Source organism: Solanum verrucosum, unplaced genomic scaffold, assembly GCF_900185275.1.
Source record: "Solanum verrucosum unplaced genomic scaffold, falcon-dt-bn FXZP01000261.1, whole genome shotgun sequence".
Taxonomy (NCBI): Eukaryota; Viridiplantae; Streptophyta; class Magnoliopsida; order Solanales; family Solanaceae; genus Solanum; species Solanum verrucosum.
This window is the reverse complement of record NW_026019969.1, coordinates 15586450-15604067: the sequence shown is the minus strand read 5'-3', so window position 1 is coordinate 15604067 and position 17618 is coordinate 15586450. Positions and strand designations below refer to the sequence as shown.

The 17618-nt window shown below is 33.9% G+C and overlaps 3 protein-coding genes across 3 annotated transcripts; 2 read left to right on the top strand and 1 right to left on the bottom strand.

Moving 5' to 3' along the window:
* Positions 1-850: 850 nt before the first annotated feature.
* On the top strand, positions 851-3925 carry LOC125815558 (heavy metal-associated isoprenylated plant protein 26-like). Its single transcript, XM_049495054.1, has 2 exons — positions 851-1061; positions 3536-3925. The coding sequence occupies exons 1-2, from the start codon at positions 981-983 to the stop codon at positions 3914-3916; spliced, it is 462 nt and encodes a 153-aa protein (XP_049351011.1). The 5' UTR covers positions 851-980; the 3' UTR covers positions 3917-3925.
* A 5031-nt stretch (positions 3926-8956) lies between these two features.
* On the top strand, positions 8957-12138 carry LOC125815557 (WD-40 repeat-containing protein MSI2-like). Its single transcript, XM_049495053.1, has 6 exons — positions 8957-9329; positions 9609-9932; positions 10034-10177; positions 10794-10918; positions 11375-11470; positions 11616-12138. The coding sequence occupies exons 1-6, from the start codon at positions 9018-9020 to the stop codon at positions 11824-11826; spliced, it is 1212 nt and encodes a 403-aa protein (XP_049351010.1). The 5' UTR covers positions 8957-9017; the 3' UTR covers positions 11827-12138.
* Positions 12139-12526: 388 nt separating this feature from the next.
* Positions 12527-17539, bottom strand: LOC125816086 (basic leucine zipper 23). The gene is made up of 3 exons (XM_049495679.1): positions 17191-17539; positions 15991-16815; positions 12527-13071 (listed from the first exon to the last, which is right to left on the bottom strand). The coding sequence occupies exons 2-3, from the start codon at positions 16778-16780 to the stop codon at positions 13046-13048; spliced, it is 816 nt and encodes a 271-aa protein (XP_049351636.1). The 5' UTR covers positions 16781-16815; positions 17191-17539; the 3' UTR covers positions 12527-13045.
* Positions 17540-17618: the final 79 nt, after the last annotated feature.

The window sequence follows — 17618 nt, the reverse complement described above, 5'->3', positions numbered from 1 at the left end:
ATGGCTGCTTCTTCGGCTGGTGTTACAAAACTGGCGGGATTCAGAATATACAAGAAAATGGCGTCTGCTTCAGGCATAGAGTTGTATATAAAAAAAGAATTATTTTTTTAATGAATTTTCAAATACATATACAGATTCAACTAATACAAATTTTTATTTATATACATATTACACTTATATACATATACAACTGAAAAGTACAACAAAAAGAACATATACTTATACAAATTATAGTGAGAGAGACTTGATATACAAACGTTTTATTTCGATTCAATTGTATCCAAATTCAAATTTTATGTAAATATACAAACATATAAAATTGAATTGAGAGGCTGCCAACAATTTATACAAATGAGAGGACAACGATTTATACAAACGGCTGTCAGCAAAATTATACAAATCTGAAGAGGAGCCAGCGAGTTATACAATCTGATGCTCCATAAGCGATTAAACAAACTATAGATATAACATACAAATTTGATGTTTGCTATATGTGAGAGTTGCTCAATAAAATATATAAACATTGAAAACTATAAACTAACTAAAAAAATATTAACAAAGTAGATTATAAATAATATTTTGTATCTGTAAATAATATATATATTATATTGGTTTGATTTGGGGTCGATTTGATTTTTTTTCTTTTAATACCAAATCAAATCAAGAGTGGTCGATTTTTTTTTCAAGCGCCAAACCAACCAATCAAACTACAAATCAATTTTTTTTCGAATTAATTTGATTCGTCAATTCAATTTGACTTTACAATTTAACTTATACACTCCTAGATATAGTATAGTATAGTATAGTACTAGTAGGCTATATAAGCGACAAAGGAAAAAAGGAGATGGTCATGAGTCGTTATCGTGTGGCAGAACACGTCAAGAAATTAAGTGGGATATTTCTCTCATTTGAATCATTACTTCTTCTGCTTCTTCTTCTTCTTTCTCATCAAAATACACTCACACAAGTAGCACAAAACAATGGGTGTTCTTGACCATATATCTGATATGTTTGATTGCTCTTCTCAACACTCCAAGCACAAAAGACGCAAACAATTACAGGTAACTTCTCTTTTTTGGGGGGCTTTGCTGTTTTCTTCAACTCTCAAGTCAGATCTCAAGATTTACTCTTAAATTAAACTTATTCCCCACATTAATTTTGTAGCCTATTACTAGGCATTTCACCATAGATTTGGAATTCATGTAGCTGGCTGGAGTTGAAAGTATTTGGAATATACTTAAACAACCTTTTAAGTAAAAACAGGTTACAAGCTATTTCCCGAATTCGATTTCAAATTAATCCACAAAAAAGTAAGTGAGTAATTTTTATGAACAAACTGTCCTCCAGCTGCTGTTTAAGTTTATTCTTTTAAATACAATTTGGTTTCTCGAATCTAGCTGTCTCAGTTTTTGTAGATCTATTTTATACCAATTACCATGTATCTGCCGGCCACTTTTATACCTTTCTGTTTTTTTTTTGTTTATGTGGGAGGAAATGCTTCAATATAACTCTCTACAAATTGCATAGAAGAAAATAGTTCATATGGGATTTTGCATAAAAACACTTTTTTTGGTACATGTGTCACTTAATCAATAATGTTTGTTCAATCATAAAACACTCCATATACAAAAATTATACATGCTTCTTGGAGGTAACATGTAATCTTTGGTGTAATCCCACAAATGGCTTTGGGGAGGGTATGATTTACACAAATCTTATTCCTGTTTGTGCGGTAGATAGACTTTAACAAAAACCAATGAAATTATTATGATGTGACATCTAAGTTAGCTCGAACACTATATTTTGAGAAAAATCTCTTCTATAGTTAATAACAATGGTAAATTATGAACTAAGTGATAACTGGGGTAGGTACTCCCTTTGTCCCATATCTTACTATAAATATTTGTTCCATATTACTTGATTACTTATTAGGATATAAGAATTAATTTTTTTCCATTTTACATATTATCTTTGGAAGTTTAAATAAATTTTGAAGATTTATGATTTTCTTTAAGAGGTTAATATGAATAAATGTCAAAATTGTGAAGTCGATCAATCTATTACTAGAACTAGAAAGTGTAAAATAGAAAGTGTGCATCTAAAATGGGTCGATGGGAGTAAAAATGAATATCTATATTTAGTAAATGCGTGCTAATAATAGATTTGGGGTGGTCTTCCCATGTGCACGCTCTCTTCTCGTTAATAGCATTTCTCCTATAACTATGTCTACTTATTTTGTAGTCACATGAACTAGTCTAGTGCCTTTATTTATTGTTGTCCTTTTGTTTTCTTCTTAAAAAAAATATTTCTTTACCTATTTTTCTTTCTTTATAACCAAAGTGAGTATTTCATAGCTTTTCAAAAGCAAAAGCAAAAGTAGAACGTTTCCATCAAGAGTGATGTGTTGCAGAAAGGATAGTGCAGATTCAGTATCCCCTTTGGGCCTCCACTGAAATGTACATATCTTGGCTGGGCCATATCCTATTTTTATTTATGGACCTGCCAAGATATAACTTATATGCACTAATACTCTTTTAAACATCATTTGGGTTGATATTTATGTGGCACCGTTTAAAGAAAAAAAACTTTCGAAACTTGTGGTCTAGAATTGTTAAATTAGGTCTTAGGCCTAACTCACACCCCAAAAGCTAGCTCAAAGGGAGAAGGATTGCCCAAGCCATATAAGGAGTTCACCCATCTCATTAATCACCGATGTGGGACATTTGTCATTCTTTAACACCCCACCTCACGCCCAGTGCTTAGCATCTGGTGCGTGGGCAATTTTGATTTTGGGGGCCCCAACATCAGGAGAGACGGACCCTGCTCTGATACCATGTTAAATTAGGTCTTAGGCCTAACTCACACCCCAAAAGCTAGCTCAAAGGGAGAAGGATTGCCCAAGCCATATAAGGAGTTCACCCATCTCATTAATCACCGATGTGGGACATTTGTCATTCTTTAACAAGAATAACCTATACTTATAACATATTTGTATGTTTATAAATCAGTTTATTAAGGATAAGAAGTGAATCTTAAAAGTTGAATTGTTTTAATTATAGCTTTATGGAGGGACTCAAAAGAAAAGAAAGTTACATAAATTAGAACTAATGGAGTGTCAAATTCGTTTTGCTATACACAGTTAACAATTGTTACATTTTACTAATGGCATCATACAAAAGTTAGACTATTTTCTAGTCCACATTGACTATATTACTTGGACTTATACCACCTCACTTTATCTTTCCATTCTCTTGGCTAGCGTTTGACCCTAGATTTAGTTGAAACTTAAAATAACAAGTTTTTGAAGTTGAAAAAATAGTTTTTGGAAATTGAAGTTGGAACAAAATATTGAAGTTTTAAGAGTGGAAGTGAAATTTCACCCCAAAAACTAGTTAGTACTAAATTTTATGAACAAACAATGTGTTCAATTATTGTTTTGAAAATCTATGGCCAAATGGAAGTCGAGATATGTGCCAAGGTAGTGTTGTAGATTATAAGTTGCTAGATTTGATAATAAGAAACTTTGGATTTTCAGACAGTGGAGATAAAAGTGAAGATGGACTGTGAAGGCTGTGAGAGGAAAGTGCGAAGGTCTGTTGAGGGAATGAAAGGAGTTTCGTCCGTGACAATAGAGCCTAAACAGCACAAGCTCACAGTAGTAGGCTATGTGGATCCAGAGAAAGTTGTGGCTCGTGTAGCCCATCGCACAGGTAAGAAGGCAGAGATTTGGCCCTATGTCCCATACGATGTCGTTGCTCACCCCTATGCACAGGGTGTTTATGATAAGAAGGCTCCTGCTGGATACGTGCGAAGAGATGATTTCCAAACTAACCAGCTTGCTCGTGCCAGTTCTACTGAAGTTCGCTATACTACTGCCTTTAGCGACGAGAATCCTGCAGCCTGTGTGGTCATGTGAACTAAAATACTGCTGCTATGATTACTATATTATGAAATCTTGTACCATAGTACATTAGTACTCTGTTATTGTTAAATTTGTATTGGTTTGTGGTGTTGATTCCTCCTTTTAAGTTTTGATCATAGTGCTATTTTCTGTTTATGCTAAAGTTTTATCATGATTGTACGTACTGTATTGTTAAATCGATGAGTATTCTGTTCTTGAAAGATGAAATGGAGTACTGGAACCCGTTAAATTGGCTGTTTCTGTTGCCACAAACCATTAGATTGCAGGAAACTGTGAAGTGATTTCTTTGTCATTGAAATTTTCTGTTTACTTCCATTAACAAAAAGAAATTGTTAACAGTGTTGTCATTGACATTTAGATATGTGAGATGGGTATGTATAACTGTTGGATTTTTCAGATTGTTGCTTTTTGTAAAGCATCAGTGCATGCATGCCAAACTTTTTGTTTCTTTATAAAAGTCTAGTGGGAATTTAGGTTGGAAAGCAATGAGTGATGGATTATTTGGAAAACTCTTAGGAGTAATATGGAATTTCTAGCTAAAGAATTCCATAATTATTAAGAAACTAGCTTTTGGGACTGTTTATGCCTTGTTATTATTATAAAACTTCTACATTATTTAAAAAGTTAAAAGTCAACATTCTTCAAATAACTCGGAAAAAATTGTGTAGTCCAGTGCAAATTTTTAATGCGGTGATCTTTTCTCCAACAAAAAAAAAAGAAAAAGTAACCACCTTATGAGAGTTATTATTAATTACATCGGAAGAAAATGTAGTAAAGAGAAGGACAATTTCAAATAGGGAAACAATAAACATCTTTGTCAATACAACATTATTTGTTTCATGAATTCTGACTAGAATAACAGAAAAAATGAATAAAAGTATAAGCCCTCAGTAATATAGTAAATAGTGCTTATAGCTCACAATCAATTTCATCTAAATGATATACATCTAAAAGTAAAAAGAGAAAGAATCATTGAAAATTACTACTGCTGTAGTAACTTTGTGTTCAAATTCAACAGGAGGATAACCTGCTCCTTAACTTTGGTATGCAACTAGGGTGTGTATTGGTCGGTTCAGTTCGGTTTTAAGTATTATTGGTTTTTAAATATGCTAAATCGATAATCAAACTAATAAGATATTTGTTATCGGTTTTCGGTTTATTGGTCTTTAACAGTTCAGTTTTCGGTTTAACCAATAAGAAAATACTTTCAAAATAAATATATGACTTGTCCAATAATTTAACGCGAAATAAAAAAAGAGAGAAATCTAATTACTCATTGAGTGCAAAAGCTTTTCTTAGTGTAGTAAAAGTACAACAAATACTCACAATTTATAACCCTAGTCATTGCCTAACCCTTGCCGTCGTCATTGCAAACCCTAGACGTCGTCGTTCTTAGTTCTTTAGGTTTTTGACGTTGTGAACCTAAAGACTAAAGTAAACTAAACTTAAAGGGTAAATGCAGAGAGCAAGTTAATTAAGTAATGTTAATCGTGTAGGGTCCTTATAGTTATAGTCTAATATAGTGATTATACTAATATTTTTTGTTTGATATTTATGTATGACTAAAAATTAAAATAGTAAATTATTATATTTTCAATGGGTTATCGGTTATATTAAAAAACCAATGTCAAATCGATAACCCAATAGTTTATTTTTTATAAAACCATTAAATAACCATTAACCCAATAACTCAATAACAATAAATCAATAACACTTTTTTCGGTTCGATTTTTGCACACCCCTATCTGCAATCAAGTGAAAGAAATAATCCTCAATAAAAAAATCTCAAATTCTGTTCATATATTTTACATATAAACTAGAAATTAGGATGTAGAAGAAAAGAAAGTGTTTTTGCTAAGAACTCATCTAATGTGATTCTCATAAGAGGAAAATTACACATATATAAATACGAAATAATATTAATAGAGCATATCTTGCTAACAAAGTGCAGAAATATAAATATTGAAAATGGCAAAGTACATAAGAACTGCATAGTCCATTCTTTCTTCATTTTATCATACACTCTAGTCACTCAAGTTTCATTTCAGTTCTTTTTACATCTTAATATACAAGTAGTAATATTTACATAACTTATGGATCAGTTACAGGCTTTTGGGCTTCTTCAATAAATTAATTACTGTGGATATGAAATACTTTTACAACATTGTTCTTAATATTGAAGGAATAATTTATTGAGTAACTTACAAAAATGACTATATTTATAGGGTTATTAAAGTTTAATAGCTATATGTATGTTATTTTTTTAAAAAAATTACTACAATTTACTCTCTCCGTTTAAAAAAGAATCACCTCCTTTCCTTTTTAGTCTGTTTCTAAAAGAATGACCCCTTTATTTTTTTTGGTAACATTGTAATTTCAGCTTTCCACGTGGCATGTTTAATACCACAAGATTAAAGGGCAATTTTGTACATTTGACGTAACTTTAATTTAGGACCACATGATTAAGAAGTCTTCTTTATTTTCTTAAAATCCGTGTCAAGTCAAACTAGACCATTCTTTGTGAAACGGAGGGAGTATATCTTTTTCTAACTGTAGTTCTTTATATGTTTTTATTTTTCTATTTAAACAGTAATACCGTTTTAATCACAATGAACTAAATAAGAAAAATATATTTATTGTGTACCGTTAGCATATAAATACTTTGAATTCAAATTGGTATCTCTATTTATAAAACTTAAGGGGTTGTTTGATAGAGTGTATTAGGAAATATAATGCATGCATTAGGTGTGTGTATTAGTAGTACCTTGTTTGGTACACTTTTTCATGTCATATATAACTAACAATAGTTATACACTCTATTGTGTATTACTAATACCAAGGAATTCTAGGTATTAGTAATACATAGCATTTTAACACTTGCATTAGATTAAATAATTACAAAACTACCCTTAAAGCCTTTTCATTTTCTTTGTTGTCAGAAGTTTTTTTTTTTTAATTTTGATTTGCTTTTTAGTTTTTTTTTATTTGTTGGTGTTTTAATTTCAATATAATTTAATCACAATTTTTACTATTGTGACGATAAATTTGATATAAAAAATTGTTTGCAAACTTTTCACAAAAATATTTTTACGCAATAGTACAACTATTTAATATTATTTTTGAAAAAAAGAAGAAGAAAAGTTAATGGTGTTTTAGCAAAGAATTTTTTTTTGATGTTTTAGCAAAGAACTTTATTGCAAAGGAAGTGTACAAATAAATAAAGTGTGAAAGGTATTTTTGTAAACATATATTTTTTTAATAGAAATTATGCAAGGTTTGTTATTTCTAATACATCAAATCAAACAATGCATAAGAAATAATGTTTGCATAACTAATGCAGGCATTACTATTGCAAGACTAGCATTACTAATGCCCCCTATTTTGCATTATTCTTATATACTCTATCAAACGATCCCTTAAAGTATTACGTATCACGGATACAAGTATTTCTTGCACTCAATCTCTTAAACCAAATATTTCTTCATTTTTATAAATTTCTTGGGCTAGTGAGCTTTATTAAGTTTCATCTATTAGAAGAGACTCCAAACAGAGGGTCTCAGCAACAAGTTGAACTCAAATTATATCATGCAATGAACCTCCGATCCAAAATCAACATCTCTCTAACTGAGAAATCGTCTTCAAACAGAAAGCAGACGTTTGTATAGTGTGATTTCATATCGTGTTTGAATTCATATCATGATATAAAAATTCAAATTCTCCAAAAACTCGTTTTGGGAATATCAAATCATGATTTGAGTTTTTAACTACAAAAAATTGATTCACATGTTTATATTTTTGTAAAAACAATCTACATTTTGAAATATCTACAACCATTTATTTCATATGTAAATAAAATTTATAATTACATTTAAATCATTTATATCCGATATAACCATTATACCAACATATAATTATTATTTCAAATCAATTCCTACTTGACTATTTATATCCACTAAATTCATTATTTTTTATCAAATTTATTTACCGATCAGATTGACCAACAAATGGTTCAAAGTAACAATATTTGTTCGTCTTCTCAGTCACATGATCGAAAAATGCAAGTTTAACGTGAGAAGATTATACATGCTATGTGAGAAGATATATTAAATACTTGTATGCAACTTAATGACTTATGTTCAATTTTATTTTTTAAATAAATTGAAGTTTATCAATAAATGTCTTTTTTTTTTTCAAAATAACTTTGTAATAGTGTATTATTATATTTATAAACTTCTGCATTTTGGTAAAGATTTGTTAACTAAAGAATTTCATACTTTTTTAGAAATTAAGAAAAAATTAAAAATAACAGGGACTAACATGGAATTCTTAGCTAAAATTAGTCCTTTGTGGCACGAATAAATCTATTTAATCTTTCAAATATAATATTGACCATCTTTAGTTTCTTAAATTTACTGAAGTGAAACACCTTTGATCCCAACTAATAGAATGAACTTAAAAGCTAATGGTGACTATCAAAAGCCAATACTAAAAACACGACAAAAACCAAGAAAAGAGCCAACTGTGGTTGTTTGCTTCAAAAAAATTGGAAAAACAACGATCGATGGGGGTTCGATCATTTAAATACTCCAATAAATAAAGAACTTGTATATGGTACTCCCTCTGTTCCTAATTACTTGTCCATTTTTTTTTTATAGTTATCCCTAATTACTTGCCCATTTTGACAAATTAAGAAAGGACAATTTTTATTTACCTATTATACCCTCAATTAAATGACTAATTACTTTGAAAAATGTCAAAAAATTTCATCCACTTCATAATTAATAGGGATAAAATGATAAACCCACTATGTCATTAATTGTTTTCTTGAGAAAGTATTAACTAATCGATATATATATTTTTGGTCCAGCAGTCATTGGTGTAAGTTGCAACTTCCCCTTCATAATTTGTATGCGTGAAATTCCAAAAATGGACCTTGGACTACCACAACAGGCCCAAGTTCACTGTGATCCACTGGAGCAGTAGTAAGTACTAACAACAGTACTTATAAGCTACATCCATAGTTTTCCAACCGCCTTTCGTAGACTCCATTTTCCATTTTTGGCGGGAAACAGGAAACCCTCATTCTCCATCAACAATGGCAGAAGAAGAAATGGAGGCGGCGGGAGATACCGAACAAGAGGTAGAAGAGGAGTTCGCCGTTTGGAAGAAGAACACGCCGTTGCTCTACGATCTTGTCGTCTGTCATGCCCTTGAATGGCCTTCTCTTACCGTTCAATGGCTTCCGTTCCCCACCACCGACGACGGTGCTTTTGCTGTACACAAGCTCATTCTCGGAACTCACACCTCCGACGATTTCCCCAACTTCCTCATGGTCGCAAATGTTCATCTCCCTCGTAATCCTGCTTCAGGACTTGAACACAATCTCATGAAGCCTCAAATCCCTAAGGTCTGTAACTCCTTACAATCGGTTAAACTGCACTAATATTTGAAAAAAAGTTATTCCCTATCTGTTAAAATGCGCTCTATATTCGTGTTGAGTGATACATATGTGTACATATATGAACTGTTTGATGAAATATCTAAATGAAGAAAGTTCTTTGTTATGCATATGTGGTGCCTATCTATTGATGTTTATATGAAGGAAGTTTAATCTGGAATTGTTTTTTTTCCCAAATGTTAAGACCTGTGAATTAATTGGTCAATTAAGTTTTTCTAGTGTTCACAGGTAGAGATAGTACACAAGATTCATGTTGATGGAGAAGTGAATAGGGCGAGATGTATGCCACAGAAGCCAGCTGTAGTTGCAGCAAAGACTAGTAGCTCTGAAGTTTATGTCTTTGACTCAGCTAAACAACCCCTTGATCATGAAGGTGGGTCTTGTAACCCTGATGTTAGACTTCGAGGGCATGATAAAGAAGGTTATGGCTTGTCGTGGAGCCCGTTTAAAGAGGGTTTTCTTTTGAGTGGTTCAAACGATCAGAAGATTTGTTTGTGGGATGTATCTGCATTGCCTCAAGATAAAGTGCTTATGGCCCATCATACTTATGAGGTAATGTGATCTGTCCTTTCACCCAATGTGCTGATTCAACTGAGTTTCTTTTGTTGAATATCACTGCAGCAGATGAATTTAATTGTGGTATTTTTGTATAGGAGCATGAAGATGTAGTTGAGGACGTGTCATGGCATCCAAAGAATGAGAACCTATTTGGTTCGGTCGGAGATGATTGTCGTCTGATCATTTGGGACTTACGGACAAACAAAGCCCAACAGTCGGTTTTAGTGCATGAGAAAGAGGCCAGTGTCTTTAAATTCCATCTTGTTTAATATTTTACTAGACATTTTTTGATCTGTATCATTGAGATTGATCTCTACTATGTTTATCTAATTGTTTAATGATAACCCATAGATCATGCGCTAGGCACCCAATATGGTGTTAAGAGAAACATATGAAACTATGATGTGGAACAAAAAGTAGATTGTTATTCATGACTCGTGTACAATGTTAGCTGAAAGGAAACAATCTCTTTATTGTACAGAAGAAACATTCTGAACTTTATCTACGGCTCATGTGCTATGCTAATTGTTAAGAAACTAGATGAGGAGTCTTGGGCCTCTGCATTATATTAATTTTAGTTATGAAAGCTTCATATGGAACTACTATGATAGGACCGTTGAAATGTCATGAGTATTGGAATAATGGGACCTCCAACAATGGGTTATCCTTGGGACATTTTAGTGGTTTTAACTTTTATTTTTATCTGTTCGAGAGGTTAATCCTGTCACCTGCTTCACATGCATTAATGAATTGCGAAATCAGAAAGTGAATAGCATGTGCACCGTCTGAACAAACTTTTCTCAATACTTTTCCTGATGCAGTCTCGCTGATCTTGTTTGTTCTTCCTCTCTGCAGGTGAATTATTTATCTTTCAACTCATATACTGAGTGGGTTCTGGCTACAGCATCGTCAGATAGCACTGTTGGTCTGTTCGACATGCGAAAGCTTAGCTCTCCATTGCATGTGTTTGGCAGTCATACGTATGCCCTTCAGCTTATTTCAAGTCTCCCAATTTATTGTAGTCAATTTTTTAAGTCACTCCATTATTTTATTGGCTTGGTGACTCTGCAAATCACAGTTTGCTGATGCTCGTCTCCGGTGATGACTGACTTGTTAATATTTGGATCCCTTCCTTAGTATGCAATACAGAACTCCTTTTGAAACAAAAAACATATGAAAACTATGAAGTATCTGTCAAATCTACTTGTCGTGGTGCAGTTCTTTTGTCATCGTTAAATTATTTTGCCTGTAGGCACACTGAAAATGGTCAAATCTGTTGTTGCTTTTGAGCCCTGCTTATGCTCTTCCTCAGCTAATTCCTAGTTTCTTTGATGACATTGCAATAGGAATTCTCATGCATTCTGCTAAAATGTGACAACTTGTCTACCTCTTGTTTCTACAATTGATAAATTTTTTGTCACTAAACCTTTTTGCAGGGATGAGGTATTCCAGGTAGAATGGGATCCTAATCATGAGACTGTACTGGCATCTTCAGGTGGTGATAGAAGGTTGATGGTCTGGGATCTTAACAGGTACATCATGCATGAAATGAATTCCACTACACAAAAACGATGGTGGTGGATTATCAGTTATCACTAAAGTTTAATGAGAAATAATGGTGATAATAACCAAAGATGGTTTACATTTTTTGTCTGACAATAAGATTGTTGTCTTCAGGATTGGTGACGAGCAATTGGAAGGGGAAGCTGAAGACGGGCCCTCCGAACTTCTTTTCTCTCATGGCGGTCACAAAGCAAAAATATCTGATTTTTCATGGAACAAGAATGAGCCATGGGTCATTTCAAGTGTGGCAGAAGACAATTGTGTCCAAGTCTGGCAGATGGCTGAGAGCATCTACCGTGAGGACAATGACAATGGCAACTGCTGAGATGTTCAATTTTCTCTCCATTAGTAATTGTATGCTGCAGATGTGAACTAGAAAAGTGTTATATATGGCATCGAATATAAACTTTATTAGGTGCAGAATCATCAAGTAGAAGAGTACCGTTGATATGTGTGGATTGCATTGTTAACTTAAAGGCATATATTGAGAACTGAATCCATGTGCGAGCCACTTGTACTATTAATCATGGTGGTTTGAACTCGCTAGACTTTTTATTTTATTATAGGTCTCGGTGCAAACTTTGTTAGTAGGGAGTACTTTTATCTCTTGGGGATCTACCTCCCACAAATCTGGCCAATTTGCTGAACTCATGTTTATGGTACGTGATGATGAGCCAATGGCAAGTGTCAACAATCCTACCTGTCTGCTTGCTCCAAATATGAATCCCCATTAATCATGAATCATGATTGAACCATCAAAGCAAAAAATAATTTAAACACAATCAACAATGTACAACTCAGTTGAAACATCAAATTCAAATTTCACATAAAAAAGGGGAGACACAGATTTTGTTCTTCCCCTGCCAACCATTCCATGACCCATAGAAAAGGAGAAAAAGCCCACGAGGGCATATGGAATACCACATATTTCACCAATCATGGTTTCTACTTCATGAGATTTATCCTATTTCCTGCAGCTCAAACTAAACACCACCTATATGGTGCCACAAGTAATATAAAGGGAACAGAACCTGAGAAACCAAGCGAATGCACTTCAATAATTTGTCAAGAGTGTTCCACTAACACTCTTGATAGCAGAACCACGAGCATTAATAAAAAGCCACCATCTATTTCAAATTTAGCGGTTTCAAATTCACATAATCTAAGAAAGAGAACTATCAATTTGGACATCCATAGGCAAGAGGCGACATTCATCAAAGATCAAAGAATGAATAAATACAACAGTGAGGAATAAAGCTTCCAGATCTTCACAGAAAACCACAACCCTTGGTATCCTCTTCATGAGTTCTGCTAGCTATATTCGTTCGGTTGTTTCTGCTTTACATGACTGTTGATAAACAACGGACACTCAGATACCTACTACACCACCAACTCAACAGCCAGAAGAAGATTCTCAATTTGAACTCAGCAAGGTAGAGAAACTGGGAGAAATCCCCAGAGAGGGCACATAATTTCTCCCAGTAGAGAGCACATGACAAAACATACTTATTCTCAAGAACAATGATGCTCTCCTAAGAAGTTCATCATGTTGTTGTTGTACGCGTGCCTCCTGAAAAAGCAAAGCAAATCAAAGATCAATATAAAGGAGAACAGCCAGGAGGGTTAAACACAAAACTAAGTTGTCATTCTACCCTGGTACATCAACGTGTTTATCACTCAGCTCAATGAAAGAGAAGTCAAACTTGAAGCAACCGGTTCTTTTGCACCACCAACTCCATTAAAACACAGAATAACTCACTTTCATTAATTTTAATAATACAAATGTCATCAACCAATACACAACATAGACGCTTGGAAATAGTTATTTTGACAGGCATTGCAAATACATGGATCTTTCTTTTGTCGAAAAAACAAACTTTTTTCCTAAACAAATCTTTAAGGACAAAAGTTCTGGCAAAGATGCCAGAAGCCACCCAAGATCTCCGACACTCCTTTCGGATCAAGAAGATTGCACTAACTGTTTCAGTTCACAAATTTCAGAGTGAAATCAAACACATAAAGATTCCTTTTTTTGGCATTAATGGAACTAACAAAGTTTACAAGCTACACAAAAGGGATTCAATAGGATGCAAACTTTAGCATTTAAATTCTTCTTGTCATCATAATTTTAGAATTTCAGTCAAAAGATAATTATGTCTGGATATTAATCAAGCTGAGCAAGAGTGTTTTTTCTCTTTTTGTAATAAGGTATGCCAAAACTTCTATTCACAGAGCATCCATTATATGCTCTATTTGCAGCAAAATATCAGACACCTAACAATTCTTTTTACCTACTCAGTAACTCACGGACTGGAAGGAATCAATATATTCTTCCAAATCATCTACTAAATCCAACTTACACCAAAAACTAAAAGATTTATACACTTCTCCCAAGGATGTGCTGGTGTAGTTTATCTTCAAAGCATCTTTGATTCTATTCTTTCCAAATGCACCAGATTCCGCACCACAGAAATGTGATCCAGACTTTCTTGAATATTTTCATTGTTTTCACTCCATATTAGCAGAGGCATTATCACGACTAGTTTTTCTTTAGCATACATATATTTAGTTGCAAACAATTTCCAGGGACTTGAGGACGGCCCTGAATGCTTAGATAATATTGGATCTTCGGGAAATGGTATCAGAATCTGCATCAGTCCTACTTAAATACCAATAATTTAAAGTTCAGATGTACTTGCACACCCCAACTCTTAATAAGAAAAAAATGTTTTAGTTGTAGTTGATCTTAGTTCAAATGTACTTATAAGTTGTTTTATAATGACTACTATATTATGCCAATTTTTAATTAAATATTTGTCTAAACTAGATCGAAATTAGATGCTTGGATTCTTGTTACTTGGAACCCCTTCAGCATTTTCTTTTCTGTTTCTTGTTCAGAAATCGAGGGAGTACTATCAAGCATGTCAATGTTTACTCTCTTCATTTATTTGGAAATCAAATTAAGTACCATTACCATAAAAATCACCTATATATACAAATATAATATAATATAATATAACATTTTATATATACACACGCCAACATTAGATAACATTTTATATAAACACACCAACATTAGATAACATTTTATATAGACACACACCAACATTAGATAACAATGTCTTCATCAAAGTCTAGAAGATTAAGGCTTACTACTCTAAGCATTTCCAGGTTAAATTCAAGGGAAGAAAAGAGGGGAAGACTAACTACAGAGCCAGAATAGCCTCATAATTCAGGACAAAAACAAGTACAACCCTCCAAAATATCGTTTAAGTCGTCCGTTTTACTAACAAGGTTTGGGTTTAGTCCCAACCTGCTGCAAGTGTAAGACACTGAAGATAGATTTTACTGTCAAGAGTGATTTGCTTAAAGGTGAGTAGAAGCAAAATTACAATGGCATTTAACCCATTTTTGAAAAACAGCAATGGCAGTTCTGCTGGACGAATAAGTAGTTTTGGATTTCTATGTTTGTGTTTTTTCTTTCGCGTGGGAGGAGGGGGTTTGGTAATATTGGAAAAATTAAAATGGCATTCCTAATGATGTGTTGTGCACACGTGCTATTGTTTAATGCATTTGGTCATTGGTGATGGTGGAGTTCTCGAGGAAGATGGTGGTAGCTTTGGTGTTGGTTGAAGATGGTTGCCGGGGAGGTGTAAAGTGGAGGGGGATTCGTTGTCGACAAGAAGGGGAAAACATGAATTACATCCTCTATGCGTCGCTCTGTTATGTGGGTAGAGAATGGTGACCGAGGATGTACGGAAGGAGGAAGAAGATGGTGTTATAAGAGAGGAAATGTTGGTATTTTTTTACCATGTCAACATAATATAACCTATTCACACGCTCAAATATAAGTGAAAATCACTATTTACCATGACAGTTGAGGTACATTTTTTTTTATGTATTCACACATTTCCTCCATATATATATAAACAAAAGACTTTTTTTATATATACATGCATTCCCTCCATCCATTTTATATGACGATATTTGACCAAATAGGAGGTTCGAGAAGTTGATTTGACTTATGAATTATATTAGTTAATAGAAGAACAACAACATGCCTAGTGTAATCCCATGCCACAAGTGGGGACTGGGGAGGGGAGGGTGTACGCAAATCTTACCCCTACCTTGGAAGGTAGAGTGGTTGTTTAAAATAGACCATCACCTCACGAAAAAGCAAATCAAAGCAGTTTGGGAAAAGAAATATGGAAGTGAAGAGGCTACGATAAAATACTAACGATAGGCTGGGGAAATATATTAGTTAATAGTTACTGTTAAAAAAATATTAAAGTAGCGTTCGACTAGATGAGTAACTGTACACAATAAAGATACCCTTTTGTGAAAGTAAAGAAATTAAGTCCTAGTCTTAAATAGATACTGCACTCATGTGACTAAAGGACAATGCTTAGTTAAGTTAAGTTGTAAAATAGTTAACATAGTCGAATTTTCAAATAATATCAACTTTAAGAGAAAATGCACATCAATTCACCTTTTCTCTTGCTTCGACCAGAAGTGTTGTCAGTAGGTGTGCTATTACCCACAACACACCCAGGAACCTCCTCCAGCCCAGTGGTTTGATTACCCAAGCATTGGAGAGTCTCAAATTCACAGTTGTTGAAGCCTTGTCCATTTAATACAGTGCCATCTGAGCTTTTACCTTCTGCACCTGGGTGGAGGCAATAAACCTGATCATCACATTGTAGATTGCAAGAGTTCACCACATATGCTCCAGGAAAGTTAGGATTAACTATGTGCTGATATGTATTGCCACTCTTCATGGGCTTCTGATATGGAAATGATCCAATTTCCCCTTCAATCCTTCCTCGTATATCCACAAGCAAACACTTTAGCCTAGCAACCTCCGCTTCCAATACGGCCTGACCCTGCAGCCTCTTCAAGAGTTGCTGATTTATAGCCCTCAATCTGACAACTTCATCCTCTAATGAAGCAGCCCGGGCCTTCTTTTTCTCACGATACTTGCGAACAGCTTCCTTATTACCCACAGGGCGTTTCTTCCCTTTATTATCTGCAGATTCTGCAGTATCATCACTGGGGTTCTTATCGTCATCTGTGGTAGGCACAATTTTGGTGTGAACATGGTAACAAGTGTGAGTATGAGAGTTATCAGGACCAGGCGGGTTACAAGTGTGGGCATGAGTACAGGCATGCGCATCCTTGAGAATCTCATTGAAAAAACTGTCCATTGAACTACTAAATTCACCAAAATTCGAACTTGACAACATTTCTTGGTTAGAAATGTCCAGCTCCCCGTCAGCCATAATAGAAACCTCAAAAGTAACCAATATGTCAGAATCTGCAGTAAAACACTAGCAATTCAGAAACCCTCTACGCAATTTTCAAACTAAGATAAAAAAAAAAAAAACCTAACAACTAGTCCAGGCAAAAACAGAGCAAACCCTAAAGAAAGGAAATCCAAGTACACAAGACATAAAGTTTTCAACTTGAACATAAAAGATACAATATTTACAATTTCCTAAAAAACCCAAATCTTGAAATTGAAATTCTGACATAAAATTTCAATCTGGGTCAAATTCAAATAACTTAGAAGAACCAACCCAGCAAATCACAACAAAGCTAGGCCATGGATTCCGATTCATCGAAATCAATAATAAAACAGTAAAATTGAATTGAAACCAACTGAAAAAGACACAAAAAAGAAAGCACTTACAGTGAAGCAGAGTCTTGAGGCGTGAAAAAGGAGAGAAAATGGGGGTGTGAGGAAAAGTGAAGGAACCCTAGAAAAGGGGTGTTAAGATGTCAAATTGTTTTAATGGCGGAAAAAGAATGGAGGAAAACAGAGGGGCCACTGGTCAAGATTCCAACACATACACATAACACACATGCGCGCACACACAAACACAAACGACTGCTGGCTGCTGCAAATTGAGCTCCCTCTTTTCCCCTTTCTGCAAATTTCACGACTCAATTTGTTATTTATACCTATTTGAGGGGCCGATCCTAATTATTTTTTTATACCGACTCAATTAGCAGTGCACAATCAACTACTTTCTTTTTTCCTGATTTTTATTCATTTGGTATCATATTAGAGCTTGATTAATTTATATTTATATTTTATAGGGATCATAATAGTCCTGT

Coding starts and splice junctions, on each gene's coding strand:
- LOC125816086 (XM_049495679.1), bottom strand. CDS start 16,780: ATGGCTGACGGGGAGCTGGACATTTCTAACCAAGAAATGTTGTCAAGT. Junction 13,072..15,990: donor TGGTCGAAGCAAGAGAAAAG/GTGAATTGATGT, acceptor TTGCTTTTTCAG/GAGGCACGCGTACAACAACA.
- LOC125815557 (XM_049495053.1), top strand. CDS start 9,018: ATGGCAGAAGAAGAAATGGAGGCGGCGGGAGATACCGAACAAGAGGTA. Junction 9,330..9,608: donor TGAAGCCTCAAATCCCTAAG/GTCTGTAACTCC, acceptor TAGTGTTCACAG/GTAGAGATAGTACACAAGAT. Junction 10,919..11,374: donor CATGTGTTTGGCAGTCATAC/GTATGCCCTTCA, acceptor ACCTTTTTGCAG/GGATGAGGTATTCCAGGTAG.
- LOC125815558 (XM_049495054.1), top strand. CDS start 981: ATGGGTGTTCTTGACCATATATCTGATATGTTTGATTGCTCTTCTCAA. Junction 1,062..3,535: donor AAAGACGCAAACAATTACAG/GTAACTTCTCTT, acceptor TTGGATTTTCAG/ACAGTGGAGATAAAAGTGAA.